The sequence below is a fragment of the Zalophus californianus genome, chromosome 8, assembly GCF_009762305.2.
Source record: "Zalophus californianus isolate mZalCal1 chromosome 8, mZalCal1.pri.v2, whole genome shotgun sequence".
Lineage (NCBI taxonomy): Eukaryota > Metazoa > Chordata > Mammalia > Carnivora > Otariidae > Zalophus > Zalophus californianus.
Genome location: NC_045602.1, coordinates 139,525,884 through 139,540,175, shown reverse-complemented (window position 1 = coordinate 139,540,175; position 14,292 = coordinate 139,525,884). Strand labels below are relative to the sequence as shown.

Below are 14,292 nucleotides of genomic sequence, written 5' to 3'. Positions count from 1 at the left end.
ACAGACTTTTAAACGGTGTTTAATACGCCTTTATAAGAAAGTGAATGAGCTCCTCCCTCCAGTATAACGATAGCGTTACCGTGTGTTGGGTTACAAATACATATACAGAAAATTAAAGCAATATAAGAAAAACAGCCAAAAAAAAAAAACAGCCAACACCAGAAATGGTCCCATTCAGAAGCGCATGTCACAGCTGCTCCCGTTTGTGAACATGGTGGGCGTGTGTGACCCTGTGCAGGGCTGACTTGGGACCTGTGCTCTCCACTCCCACTCAGGTGGGACTCTTGCCATGGCAGTGGCTCTGTGGTTCATCATCCTTCAATTGCGGTCTTAAAGAATTCCTTTATGTGATATTTCTTGATTTTGTTCCCCCAAACCAGTGTCCTGGTGATGGACATTGGCTTGTGTCCCTTTGTTTTTTTTGTTTTTTTTAAAGTGTGGCTGGGAGCGCTCTTATAAATGTATCTGTCCTTTCCCAGTTCTCTCAGCCAAGTCACAGTGAGGCTGTCACCCCTGGTCCATGGGAACAGCAATGTTGCCTGCTCTGCCCCATGCCAAGTACATAAGGGGATCTTGGTAAATACTTGTCACATCGACTCTCATAAGAGGACTTGTCTCCCCAAGTGCTCACCGACACGGCCATTGTCATTTTAATAGATGACATCTACCGCTTACCGCTTGCGTGCCCTGTGCAAGCACGGACTGCCACTTGACAGGGTGTAGTCTCACGTAGCCTTTTAGGAAGCTGGGAGCTCACAGTTGTCCACGTTTCCCAGGCAGGAAAGCACAGCCCAGAGGGAAGCGCGCTTGTTCAGCGTGTCTGCCTGTTAGGTGTGCCGCTGGGGGTGAAGCCTGTGTTCTCGTCATCTGCTGTGCTGTCCCCGGAGCCTCCCAACCGCAGTCTGCTTATCAGAAGAACTACCCCACTTGCACCTGGGGTGGGGGGCACTGCTGGCTGCTATGGGGAGGACGGGGATGCCCCAGCAGATGCCCCGGCCCCCCATGGAGACAACAGGGCTAGGAGACGCCGGTTGTGGACTCTCTGGGTTTGTTAGATTGTGATTTAGAGGGTCTTCCTTTTCACAGCGTGGGTTCTTGTAGTAAGAGACCCTTCCTCTTCCCTTCTCAGACGTGCAGCAGGGAGAGTCTGACGTTGCAGGACATACAAGCGTCACTCAAAATCTGCTCTGCGTGAACCCTAGTTCTATAACTTCTTTATTTAATCTCGGACCTTGTCCACTACCGCCCAAAACAAAACTAGACATTGGCCTCTGCTAATCTCAGGGAAAGAAAGGAAGGCTCCTGGTGAAACGCAGTGACTTCTTGACTTGAGGTTTCCAGTCATGATTCTTGTCTCTTGGCCAGCCTGTGGTTTGCAGTTCTCACAGCACCACTCACGAAACAGGTGCTTGGGAGACAAGGCCTGTTGTCTTTGAATTCAGGTGGCTGTGTGAGGCTACCATTTCATCATTGGAAATAAGCACCTTCTCCATAATCACTTGAAACTGTGGTTGAGGAAGGACAGGGGCAGGGTGTGGAGGTACCTCTTGGTCTTACTGGGAAAGGCCTGGAACTGCTTTTGGCCTTTCAAGAGCAGTCCTGTAAGGTTACCTGTGAACTGAAGATCCTCTTTCACACCTGTGGTTACTGGGACACTTAAGAGCTTTAGCTTCAGTTGTTACATCTGTTAGTATTTACTGGGCTTCGAATGAAAACGGACACTGGTAAACTTATTTTTAAATAATAAAACCTCGCAATGTAACAATGTAACACAATGTAACATTGTATAGAAACTGTTTTCTAAGACAAAAACAGTAGGAGAGATAGCGTCCTTTTGTTTTATGGTGGTGGTTCTTTTAGTAAATCTCCTGACTTCTGGCTAAACTGACAACAGCTGGATTCTCACATCACGTAGACTGTGGTAACATCACTGTCATTTACCTTCTGGAGAGCTCTACAGTACACTCCTGCGAGTGGCCAGGGAGAGGGGCATACGATGTCTTTTGTGTTTGTGCAGATAATTTGACCTCAGGGACCTCCTGAAAGTCCTGTGGACCACATTTTGAGAACTTCTGGTTATGATTAGAATTGCTCCTGTTGAGAAATGAGACCTTTACAAAATAGTTGACTCTAAACTTTAACAAACCTGTGGAAATAGGTTACTTTAGGAAGATGGACAATGTCTTTGAAATTTTATTGGCTCAGCCGTGTGTTTGCTTTTTGCAAAGAGTGTGGAATAAGGGTGATTTGTCGTTCCAGTGCACACCTCTCCCTCCAGTAGACCACCTGCAAGGAAGCAAGATGGCCAGGGTGCTGGCTGGGTGGGAAGGCCCTGAGACCTCTTTTGGCCTTAGGTCATGTGGCCTGACTACAGTCTGAGCATGTAAGTGGCCCTTCTCATTGATTGTAGGATATCCTTTCATTACACACAGCCTTTCACTGGCTCCTTAATTCCTGCTGCAGGGAAAATGGGGGTGAGCATGGCCTATATTGACTGTGGAACGATCCGGCGTCCCGTGGCATGAACCCGGGAAACCACAACAGGGTGCGGGGTCCTGCGGCCGTGCCCGCATTGGTGCCAGAAGGGAGTGCCAGCCAGCCACCCACATGGGCAGTTGGGCAGGGGTCTTCCCTGGAAGATCAGTGTTCTTAATTAACAGCTACAGGACTTAGAAACTCAATCTGAGGGGAAACAGCCCCCAAAGTGCTTAGCAGGGATGACTGGCACCTTAATGTCACACTGTCCTGGGAAGTGACTTATGGTGCCCTCATCCCCTCTGGGAGTGTACACACACCGCACCCTCTTCCTCCTCTCTGTTGGGGAAGCAGGGGAGGAGACTCTGGGAACCCATCCCAATGTCATTCTTGGGTATTTAGCAGTAGACAAACTTGTCGCATAGGGCAGATTTTTCAATGAGCCCAAAAACCTGTCCAGTTCAAAGGGTCACCAAGAGCCAGGCGGTGGCCTTGTCTTAGGAGCACCAGTCCCCCAAGATGTAGGATTCCTACCGTCCCTTGCAGTGCTTGAGACCATGTTTGTGTCAGAGACACAAGGGGAACTGGCTCCGTTCGCTTGGGCTACTTTAACAAAAGACCATGGACTGGGGGGCTGATAGAAAACATATTTCTTATAGCTCTGGAGGCCCACGATCAGGGTGCTAGCATGGTCAGGTCCTGGTGAGGTGTCTTCAGGGTTGCAGGGGGCAAGGGAGCTTTCTGGGGCTCTTTTTAAGAGCACTGATCCCATTCATGAGGGCTTTGAATTAACGACCTAGGCACCTCCCAAAGGCCCCATCTCCTAGTAGTGCTGTCACCTTGGGACTAGGTTTCAATGTGAATTTCAGGGGCTGGGGCACACAGTGCAGACCATGGCCAAAGCCGTCCAAGGTAGCAGTTTAGGAGACCGTCCGCACCATGAAACAAAGAACAGTGATAACCTCCTTTCCTGCTCCTTAACCTTTGTAGATGCAATGTGGCTGTTCTGGCTCCTGACGCCCGTGTAGAGTTGCCCACCAAGGTCACGAGCCTGTGTTCTGCAACAGAAACTGGACAGAGAGAAACCAGTGCCCTTTGCTCACCCACGCTGAGCTGGTGGCCCAGCTTTACACCAGGGCCTGGCTGGGCCTCAGTTCCCAGGAGGCTTTCAGGTAGCAGCTTTTGTTTCTCTCCACGTATGTGTAAAAGCAAAGGACTAAGAAATTTTAAACAGGGTGGTTTCTAGATTTCTCTTTATATTCATTTCCTGAGAAACTTAGGTTGGGGACACCTTCCCTTGATCAGAATAATTTTAACAATGACAGTGTTTTTTGGTAGCAGCAAAACTTTGAATTAGCTATAAAAGCTTTAACACAGTCAAGTCCGGTTCTGTGTACGTGTTCAAATAAATAAAAGTGGATTTCTTAGTTTACTTTGTGGACCCAAACCTCTTTTCTGTCCATGGTCAGAGCACAGTGGGGTGTTTGCTGCTGCGGTGGACCTTCAGGGTCTGTGAGGAGAGGGAGAGGCGGCTGCTGCTGGTGATTGGACAACTTTGGTGCTTGCGGGGCCGTTGCGTCGTCCGAAACTTCCGGCCAGGTGCTTGTTAGGGACGGTTCTAGTAATGAGTCTTCAGTTGGGAAATCTTCCCTTTTTTTGTAGAATTTTGCATCTTCTCAACCTTCATCATCCACAGGGAAGAGTTAGTTGTGAGACACTGGACCCTCAGTACAAAATAGAAACTTTGGCCTGGTCTGTCAGAATTTCCAATTCTCAATTAACAGAGGCAGAAACAGCGAAGGTGTGTTGTAACATTGTGTGTAATTTCTGGTGGCGGGTTAAAATTGTTCTTCTTGAATACTGCTGTGGGGTAGGAGATTTGGAGAACCGCGTTTGGCCCCCGGTGGGGCGGATGCGCCCTCCTGTGTTACCCTGGGAGGCGGTCCTGGCTGTTTCCTCCTGCTGTGGAAACAGGAGCTGCTTTATGGTTGCTCAGCTCGCGTCTTAGAGAAGCCGCCCTCAAGTGTGTAGAACCAGAGATCTTTAAATGGTGGGCACCTCAGCGTCACTTCTGGTGTGCATGCATCCTGGAAGTTGCACCTTCAGATTTATAAGGATTTAGAGTCCTGCATCACTGGCATTTAACAGCTGTTTTTTGGGGGTTTGTTTTTAAGTAATGTATTATATTTTGGGTTTTGTTTTTAAGAAACCACATCTGGCAGCTTAATATTTTGAATTTTTGGAGAATATTTTGAAAAGTTGGAGAATCCGAAGGGAGAATCTAGTGGTGTTAGAACAATTTTGTGGAAGGAAATGCTTGGCCCCTTCTGATACTGAAGCACAGAGATGTGCTATTGCTTTGCACGTATCCAGGGTGTGCTTAACTAATAGGAGTGGAATGAAGTTCTCGCAGTGTGTTTCCTGGATCCCTGGGGCTGTCACAGCTCTGTGTGGTACCAGTGATGTTGTCAGCCTTCTCACGGAGTGGACATCTGCAGTGGCCTGCAGAAGCTGGTCCAGACAGTGGCATTTCCCTGTACGGTGTGCTGTCCACTGCTCAGCACCAGTCGGTCATGTAAAATTTGCCATTTCCCCCGAGAATGTCCTTGGAGAGACAGCAAAGACCTCGTGAGCGCAGTTGAACCTCACCACTCCAGTGTCCCGTCCCTTTGCTTTAAATTCCCAGTAATGAAATGGCAAGTACCTATGAAGCACTTCTGTACCCCAAAGCAGGGTGGCTCTCCAGGAGGAGCCCTGTGCCAAACCAGCTACCCTCTCATGGAACACCCCTTGTGCTGAAAAGAATGGACAGGCTCCAGTTTTCAGACCCAGTATTTGGCAGGCATTTTCTCAGAGAGGAATGACCTGAGTTTCAGGGAAAGCAGCTGACAGTATTCCTTGCTAATGATAAAATTTGAGCTTTCAGGTGAAAATTACAATTTTGAAAAGTTCACATCTGCTGTCACGGGCTTGATGGCTTTCCAGTGATTAAAGACATTTGAGGGGTGCCCTGGTGGCTCCCAACGGGTCAGTTAAGTGTCTGCCTTTGGCTCAGGTCATGATCCCTGCTTCTTCCACTCCCTCTGCCCCTTCCCCCGCTCGTGCTGTCTCACTTGGTCTCTCTCTCAAAATCTTTTAAAAAGAAAAAGACATTTGAGGAGGTGGGTGCCGGCATTAACGACTGTGTGTCTTCTGTGTTGTGGTGAAGTGTGCTGACGTAGACTCTGTGTCAGCAACGTGACCACCACGCACGGGTAAAATGGTGCGTTCCGAGGGTGTGCAGGACAGACCGGTGGCTTCCCCGACAGAAAGCGCGGTCAGGTCTCGGGCTTCACGTTGCAGCTTTCCTTAGGAAACTACTATTTGTTGAATTTCGGCCTGATGTCAAAGAACATCCACAGTTACCTGAAAACTTTCTCAGTTTTAATTTCGAAAATACTGATCTATTCCACATAAACAGAAGCTTTTTGGAGCCCTCCGTTTTTAAGAGTATAAAGGAGCCCTGAGAGTGGAACATTTGAAAGGCTGCCTGTTCCTAAATTTCTTCCTGGCCATATGCTTGTGCTGTGAGCGGAGCAGTTGGGAGGCTCTGGCTTGTGTGTGCGTCTTTAGATGTGAGCTTCCACAGCGTCCAACTTCAGGTTAGTGGGAAATGGAGCACTTTGCAGCTGAGAAAAAATACTGCACTGAGAAATGTAGAAACATAATTTTACATTATTTCAGTGCATTCCGTGCTCATAGATTGTTCTTGTGTTCCTGGTTTCAGGGATGGTCACCTTCCTTTTCCTTCCCGGGGAAAGCGCTTCTTACCACATTGTGATTGCAGGTTCCTGAGCATATCCTTCCTGCCACGCACTGTGTGGTGTACAACCACACACCACATCCAAGTTTTGTTAGGGACTCCACATGGGTTTTTGTTCTTTTGTCTTGATACACACTCTTTTGTTGAATTGCTGAAATTTTTATTAGAATTTCAATGTTGAAGAAATTATCAAAACATCAATTTTGCAAAGATAAAGTCGAGATAAGTGAATCAGATGATCTAAAATGATTGGATCTATTCTGAGTATACTATATGTCATCCCACACACAGAAATAACTAGATTTTCCATTTTCCTTTTTAAAAAATTTATTATTCAGAACTCAAATCCAGAAATGTGTTTCTCAGGTTAATGTGTATTTAAATTTTTCATTCCTAAGTACGTTTTAATTTCTTTGCTTTTATAAATGCACAATGTTATGAAATATAAAAATAAAGTTTATTTTTAGTTTGTTCTGAGAAGTAAAGGCATCTGAACGTTGAAGCCTTGATTTGAGATGCATTTACCACATTTGAGAGATTTGGTGGCCATGATGGTGGATTTGGCTAATCAGAGTGGAATGGACGCTGTCTCTTTAAGAGGAGCCGCCTCAGAATGTTTGTCTTTGTTCTGGGGTCACTAAGGAGACCACAGCTGTAGTACCCACCCAGAGGGCAAGGGAGGTGGAGGTGAGGGCTCAGCTTGGGAGGGGCTTGGAGAGGGGCACTCGGGGCCAGAGTGTGAAACGTGAAAAGATCAGTATGGAGGATTTATCCAGGAACAGACGCCTGTTCAGTGTGCGTTTCACCTAGGTATGGTTTTTTGCAGGACTGTAATCTAAGAGAACTGTTTTTTAAATTCATGTAGATGAAGTGTAGCACATCGATGTTAAGTAATTATTAGTCTTGTGAAATCTTTTTTGGGCTTTTAACTAAATGGTGGCATATCTCCACTATTAAGAATTTTTAAATACTTCTCTTCGTGGATGATTTTGTTCAGCCTTTTCATGTTTTGTGTTTCTCTCTCTGTTTGGCTTTATCGAGCTGAGCCCATCTCAAAAGTAGGATCATAATTGGAAAGCAGCTGATACCAGCGACTGGTTTTGAAACCGCCATGCTGCTGAGGCCTCTGCACAGTTAGCGGCAGCTCCCCCCCCCCCCCCGCCAAACACACACCTGCCAGTACCTGCAGCCCCTCAGTGGCCCAGCCTGGCCACCTTCTGTTAGGGTGCAGTCACAGTGCCTTCCCTTCTGCAGAAGGGAAACTTCTTAAAGAAGGGGACTATGTTCTTTCCTTTTCTTCTTTTTTTTTTCTGACTCCCCGAGTGGGCCACATGATAACATACACTCAAGTAATAGATTTCTTGGAAAGTCTGATGCCCTTTTTTTTTTTTTTTACGGTTATTTGAATCTATAAATGATTTTTTTATTTTCTTTTAGGAGCTTACTCCGTGGGAACAGTCCTGAGATGATCTTTATTGTTACCTGTGAGCAGTGACTGACAGCAGCGGTGTCTGAGGTGGGCTGTGTTTGTGGACCAGGCGATTCCATCGTCAGGCACTTGGACCTCTGGAAAAGGTGTCCGAGCTTTCAGTGTCGGGGCAGGTAATGCAGCACCAGTGGCAACATCAGCAACACGGTTTTCTCTTAATAGGTTTGAAATTGTGTGTTCTGTTTTTGAAGTGTCATTTTATGTGACAAACATACGGTGTAACATTCATATTTGTTTATTTAGAATATTCTAAACTTTAGCCCTAAGTGTTTAGACGAGTGTTCAGCCACATGCTGAGAATTTTTACTCAAGGCACTCTTATTTTTCCATTGGCATTTTATTGGTGCGAGTACTTGACGTTGTATACTCTCTTCGGTGAGAACTATGTTTTGTTGAGGAGAGTTCTTCCTGCACAAAATCTCAGGACCAGAAAAGTGGTGTGGTCCTTGCTGGCACACATGCTGATGTCCCAGCCACTCCTGTAAGCTTCCGAATGGCCTGGGAGCATGCTGGCCAGGCTCTGGAGGGAAGGGTTGGTCGAGCCAGCAGGAAAATGGGGGACAGCACATCATGGGAAATAAAAGAAAAAACAAAAAACAATCTGGTTGTGTGTGGTTTTGAATTTTGTGTATTTTGTATTTTGAAGGTTTTCACCCCATCACTGTCCTTGCCCTACGACGGAATGTGGCGTAAAGGCTGAATCAGCATTAGTGTTTCAATGCAATTGAAGCCTGGCTAGCTTTGAAAAAAAATTTCAAGGTATATACTGTCTTTTTCAGGTTTGAAAAAAGAGTTGAGTTTTCACAAGCATGATCCTTTAATAGTCTGTCAGAAAGTGAGAAAGAACAAATGCACATAAAGCTATTCCCCATCATTATTTCCAAAGTGGCCAAGTTACCTGTTGCTGCGTAACAGCTAACCCCCGAGTCGGGGCTCAGGAATCTGGGCAAGGCTTAGCTGGGTGATCCCTTATCTCCACAAGGTGTCCATAGGGGACACTTGCACTCAGCTCGCAGCAGGGCTGGGGTGCGGGGTGCTGTTCTCTCTAGCAGGGTGGTCGGACCACTTAGCAACTCAGGGCTCCTCAGCCCAGGATGGAAGCAGCCAGTCCTCCTCTGCACCAGGCCTCGAGCCACCCTCGCACTCCACCCTCTGCCCAGGGTGTTGGGCGGGGACAGGTGCACGGCACCTCCCGGCCCTGCAGCCCTGCTCTCCTCATGCCCTTGCACCGTGTATGCTGTTCACCCGTTGGACAGGGCTTCCCTGACCCCCTTTGTGGTGGAGCCCTGTGCTGAGCAGCGAAGTGCTGGAGGGGGAACGGGTTTGAGTTGCTGGCTGCAGGTGTGCACTGAACGTTAGATGGGTGACTGTTGAGACTTCTGTCCGGAGTCCCCTCAGATCTTCTCTCATGCTACCTTTTAAGAAACCTTGATCAAGATAAGTCATTTGAATGTTCACCTTCACTTTGTGTAGGTAGAAAATCGTTGTTTATCCATGGCCATGCTCCCTCCTTTGTGTGAATTAAAGGCTGTGTGTACTTGTAGCTCAGGGATTGTTAATTATTTGCTAAGACGTGTCGCCTCGTTAACATTTCTCATGGTGTGGTTCCATTTCACCGTTAGGTATGGATGAGAAAGGTGACCCGAGCAATGATGAAGTGCCCAAGGCCATCAAGCCCACCAGCAAAGAATTCAGGAAAACATGGGGCTTTCGAAGAACCACCATTGCCAAGCGAGAGGGCGCTGGGGACGCTGAGGCCGACTGTCTAGAGCGGCAGCCCCAGCAGCAGCAGAGCCTGTCCTTGCGCCGCAGCGGGAGGCAGCCGAAGCGGACCGAGCGGGTGGAAGAATTTCTGACGACGGTCCGACGACGAGGAAGGAAGAATGCGCCTGCCTCGCTCGAGGATTCGGGTGAACCAGCATCTTGTCCCGTCACAGACGTGGAGACGGCGTCCGAAGGCAGTGTGGAGAGCACCTCCGAGGGGAAGGGCGGGCCCACGGCGGGCTCTGCGGCTGACAAGGGACGGCCTGCCGCCTCCACAAAGGCCAAAGGGGGTGAGGACGAGGACGACACCTCCGACAGCGACAGTGACGGGCTGACTTTGAAGGAACTGCAGAACCGCCTGCGGAGACAGCGGGAGCAAGAGGCGGCCGGCAGGCCCCCCAAGAGCCTCCAGAGCCGCCTGAGGAGGAAGCGCCGGGAGCAGAATGCCCCGCAGACCGTGGATGTGGAGGCGGGCGGCGCCACGGAGAGCGTGCTGCCCCACACGCAGGAGCCCGAGGCTGAGCAGGGTGCGGTGTCCCAGGCCGAGAAAGACTGTGGAGAAAGGGAGCTGGAAGGGAAGGCTCAGGGAACCGGAGACTCCGGGGACGTGGGCCGGCAGAAGCCCGAGTGTGAGGCCTACGAGCCCAATGCTCTGTACTGCATATGTCGTCAGCCACACAACAACAGGTAGGCCACAGCCTGGGGGGTGCCGGTGGCCCCCAGCTTCCAGAGAGATCCGGGCCGTGAAAACAGCAAGGGAAGGTTCTGTTCATTTTGAGGGGACGCGTTTTAGAGCTGGGCTGCATGAGTAACTTACGCAGTTGGAAAGGATGAAAGAGGAGGTGTTGATGAAAAAAGAAGCCCCAGAAGGGTAGCCATATGACTTCCTGTAGCCGTATGGGGCTCCCCATTGCCACGGGGCGGTATGAGACAGCACAGACTGAGGCGCTCCCATCCTCCTGGGGGTCTCTTGCATAGTGCCGCTCCAGACTGTCCTGGAGGAGCACCCATGAGCAAGCGGGCTGTGATCGGGCTGCAGTTTGAGCATCCAGAGCCTGTCTGGGTGCTGGGTGGTATTGGGGAGCTACCACCTGGGGTGTTTGGCAGGACAGAGGAATGTGCTGGTCTGTGGAGACGAGTGCAGGGTCTCCAGGCTGGAATGCTGGTCAGCCTGCAGCTCACTCTCAGAGTGCTCCCCTCAGGAAGAAAAAAGACACAAATTTGTTTGAATGCTAATAAAGTCAAGAGAAGGGCTTTTGAATGTTTTTCATTCTGTTCTCAATTTTTTTTTATTTTGCTTTTTTTCATAATGAGTTAAAACCAGTTCACCAATTCAGTTTTTAATCGTAAAGTTGTTAAATTGTGTTTTTCATTCCTAATGCCGGTATTTTATAATTTTAGGTTTATGATTTGCTGTGACAGATGTGAAGAATGGTTTCACGGCGATTGTGTGGGCATCTCTGAGGCCCGGGGACGGCTTCTAGAAAGGAACGGTGAAGATTACATCTGCCCAAACTGCACCATTCTGCAGGTGCAGGACGAACCAGACTCAGGAAGCGCGGTGCAGCAGGAGGCCAAGTGCGGGCCGGTGGGCGCAGATGGCACCGACTGTACGAGCATAGGGACAGTGGAGCACAAGTGCAGCGAAGACCAGGGAATTAAGGGCAGGATCGAGAAAGCTGCGAACCCAAGTGGCAAGAAAAAGCTCAAGATATTCCAGCCTGTGAGTACTTCTGTGCGAGGCCAGTGATAGAGGGTCAACAGAAGAGTCAAGCCCCAAAGAGTTGGGTTTTTCTTTTGGAGCAGGTTAGGTTCTTCCCTCCAGACGGCCTTGTGTTTGCCGCGGGCTGGGCTCTGGGAGCAGGCCGTCCCCTGCACATGGCTTACTGGGCCTCCCACACCCCGCAATCCTGCAGGACACCAGGAGGGACCTTCCTTTGTTTTGTTTTGTTTTGTTTTGTTTTTAAAAGACTATTTATTTGACAGAGAGCGCACAATCAGGGGGTAGTAGGCAGAGGGAGAGGGAGAAGCAGGCTCCCCGCTGACCAAGGGGCCCGACCCCAGGACCCCGGGGTCATGACCTGAGGCGAAGGCAGTCGTCCAACTGACTGAGCCACCTAGGCATCCTGGGACCTTTCTTTCTTTAAGTCTTATCTGCTTCCAATACTATTAGTACCGAGTTAATGTTTTCCTTAAATGGACTCATTTTTTAGTTTTTCCTTAAATGTTCTTTTTGGAATGTCGACCTTCACATACACATATTAACAAAGGAAGTACACGTTTGACCTGACCCCGTCATCCTGAGAGAGCTGGTGCTCTGAGCCTCCCGGGGCAGGGGGGCTGGGCGGGGGACACACCACTTCATCCCTGGCATCCAAGCCACTTCCCACAGCTGCTGCTGGTGTCACCCTCTGGAACAGTCTCAGGCGCTCTCTGGTAGGGGCATGGTTCTTTGTTGCATCTCTCCTGTGTCGTCAGCTTCTGATGTTGAGGAACACTGTCACAGGCTCTCATGAGCGTGCCCCCCAGCCCTTCCTGAGTCCCTAGACGGCCGTGAAGTGGAGGTCTGTGCTTTAGCAGGCATTGGGCATACAGGAGCCTTGAGGGCTGTGGGAGTCTCGAGGTGGAGGTGCTGTGGGGTCCAGACCATTGAAGCAGTAGCCTGGAGATGTCAGGAGGTACTGCGTGGGGATGTGGTGTTAACTGTTGTATCGCGTTTGGTCATTAAGAAAAATTAGTGGAAATGGGACAGTGGGCAAAGTCACCTTAATTTCATGTCTTTATTTTTGATGTTTGAGGCCGCATGAGCTTAGATTTTATTTTTGGTCAGATTTGGGTTTTGTGGGAGAAGAGCAGTTTCAGAATACCTGGAGGAATAAGACTTGGCTCAAGTACATTTGAGGATGAGTCAGGCCTCTCTGGACCCCTCTCGCTGCATAACAGTGAGCGTGTCTTAGCAGCCTCACACAACACGCGTTTATTAGATCAGCTTCCATGGGTCCAAAGCCTGGGCCTGGCTTAGCCGGGTCTCTCCATGGTTTCTTAAGAGATGGCACCCGGGTGCCATTGTAGGCTGGGGTCTCATCAGATGGCTCGGTTGGGGAGGAATCTACTTCTGAAAGGCTCCAGTGTTTTTGTGTGTAAATGTGCCCTGTGCTATGTCTGGGGCTCAGCAGTGCCAAAAGTCACCCGTGTTTTTCTGAGATGCACATTGAACGGGTATTCCTGGATTGCGTCTGGTAGCTCACCCTCAGACCCTCGCCACCGGAGCTCCCTCGCAAGGCTGCTTGCTTCTTCAAAATCAGCAGTGGAGTTTTTTCTCTATTGCAAGTCCCAGTCCCTCTTCTGACATTTTCTATTGATGAAGCAGACCCTTTCCATAGCTCAGAGTTGTCTCATTTGGAACCTTGATTACACCTGCAGAACTCCCTGTTTGCCCTGCAATGGAACCTAATTATGGATGTGAAACCCCATTGTGTTGAAAAGTCCCCAGAGCCTGTGTGCCAGGGCAGAGTCCTGGGGCCGCCTCCCAACTCTGCCCGCCACAGGTTGCGTAAAGTGTAGTTACTGTGAGTGCCTTGCCATGGGATAGAAACAAAGACATGTTTTTATTGGTATTAAAAATGCTGTTGGCGTCTCCATTAGAACTAGCGAGACCAGTAGCGTAAATAGGAATTATACGAAGTACTGACACTGCTCGAGTTGGTAAGTATGTTGTTTGAAGCCACGTGTTTTGTTCTGCAGGTTGCAGAGGCTCCTGGTGCCTCAAAGTGTATTGGCCCTGGGTGCTCTAACTTGGCGCAGCCTGACTCGGTTTACTGCAGCAGCGACTGTATTCTCAAACATGCTGCTGCTACAATGAGATTTCTAAGTTCAGGTAAAGAACAAAAACCAAAACCGAAAGAAAAGACCAAGACGAAGCCAGAAAAGCTCATTCTCCCGAAATGTAGCGTTCAGGTAAGTTGATCAAGTCCAGCCGTTTGAATTGTTGCAGTGAGAGGGACCTGCATGTTGCACCAGGTGCAGTTGATTGGTTTGTGGCGCGTGGGGGACAGCAGGCACAGACGGAGCGCCGGTGGTACCCACCCACTCCTCCAGCCTTCCACGCTTTCCCTGTTAAGAGTTCCACGCAGGCGTGCACTCTGATGCTGCCCCCGCTCTCGTGGAGGGCGTCGTTCGTGCTGACCGCAGTGCGGCAGGCGAGGGAGCCGAGCCTTCCATCCGGGACCCACAGTCCCGGGAGAAGAGGTGGGGTTTGTCAGAAATTTGCAAGCCGCCGAGGGTGGGGGGTGGGTCTTGGGTGGCCAGACTGTGTGCCTCGCCTCGAAACCTAGCTCACAGAACTCTCTCTCTCCTGTGCTAAGTGTGACCTGGGAAGTCTCTTGTTTGACCCTCGAGGCCCTCACCCAGAGTTTTAGCTCAGGTTGGTGTGGCTGCGTTGCAGCCCCCATTACATCTGTGATGAGCAAGGCGTTAAGCGGTGCTGCTCGGGAAGTCCTCTCCAGGTTTTTCTGCACTTGCTTGGCCTTTAGATGGCGTAACTTTTACGGCTGGTGATTCTGAGTTTCAGGACTCCCAGAGCAGCGGTTGCTGCTGTGCAGAGTACTGTGGCGACCACGCCGAGCGCCGGGCAGAGGCGGCGGGACACCGTGTTCCTCCAGTCTCCCAATGGCCACAAAGCTTGCCTGGCACCCAGGTCCTTGTTTGTGTCCATCCGTCCACATCTCTTGGATGTGCAAATGTAGCCCAGCCCTGCTGCTGA

The 14,292-nt window shown here is 49.6% G+C and overlaps 1 protein-coding gene across 9 annotated transcripts in view; it reads left to right on the top strand.

Annotated features, from left to right (window-relative positions):
- DIDO1 (death inducer-obliterator 1) overlaps window positions 1-14,292 on the top strand; it is a 49,947-nt gene that overhangs the window by 10,036 nt on the left and 25,619 nt on the right. For 4 of the 9 annotated variants that reach the window (XM_027623131.2, XM_027623130.2, XM_027623123.2 and 1 more), the window contains exons 2-6: window positions 7,715-7,879; window positions 8,413-8,525; window positions 9,389-10,217; window positions 10,932-11,253; window positions 13,275-13,487. In XM_027623131.2, the coding sequence (XP_027478932.2) occupies window positions 9,391-10,217; window positions 10,932-11,253; window positions 13,275-13,487 (1,362 nt within the window). In that variant the 5' untranslated portion in view covers window positions 7,715-7,879; window positions 8,413-8,525; window positions 9,389-9,390. Of the gene's footprint in view, window positions 1-2,259; window positions 2,384-3,465; window positions 3,648-6,819; window positions 7,088-7,714; window positions 7,880-8,412; window positions 8,526-9,388; window positions 10,218-10,931; window positions 11,254-13,274; window positions 13,488-14,292 lie in introns of those variants that run through there. The other 5 variants (XM_027623127.2, XM_027623124.2, XM_027623125.2 and 2 more) reach the window with 4 other exon arrangements.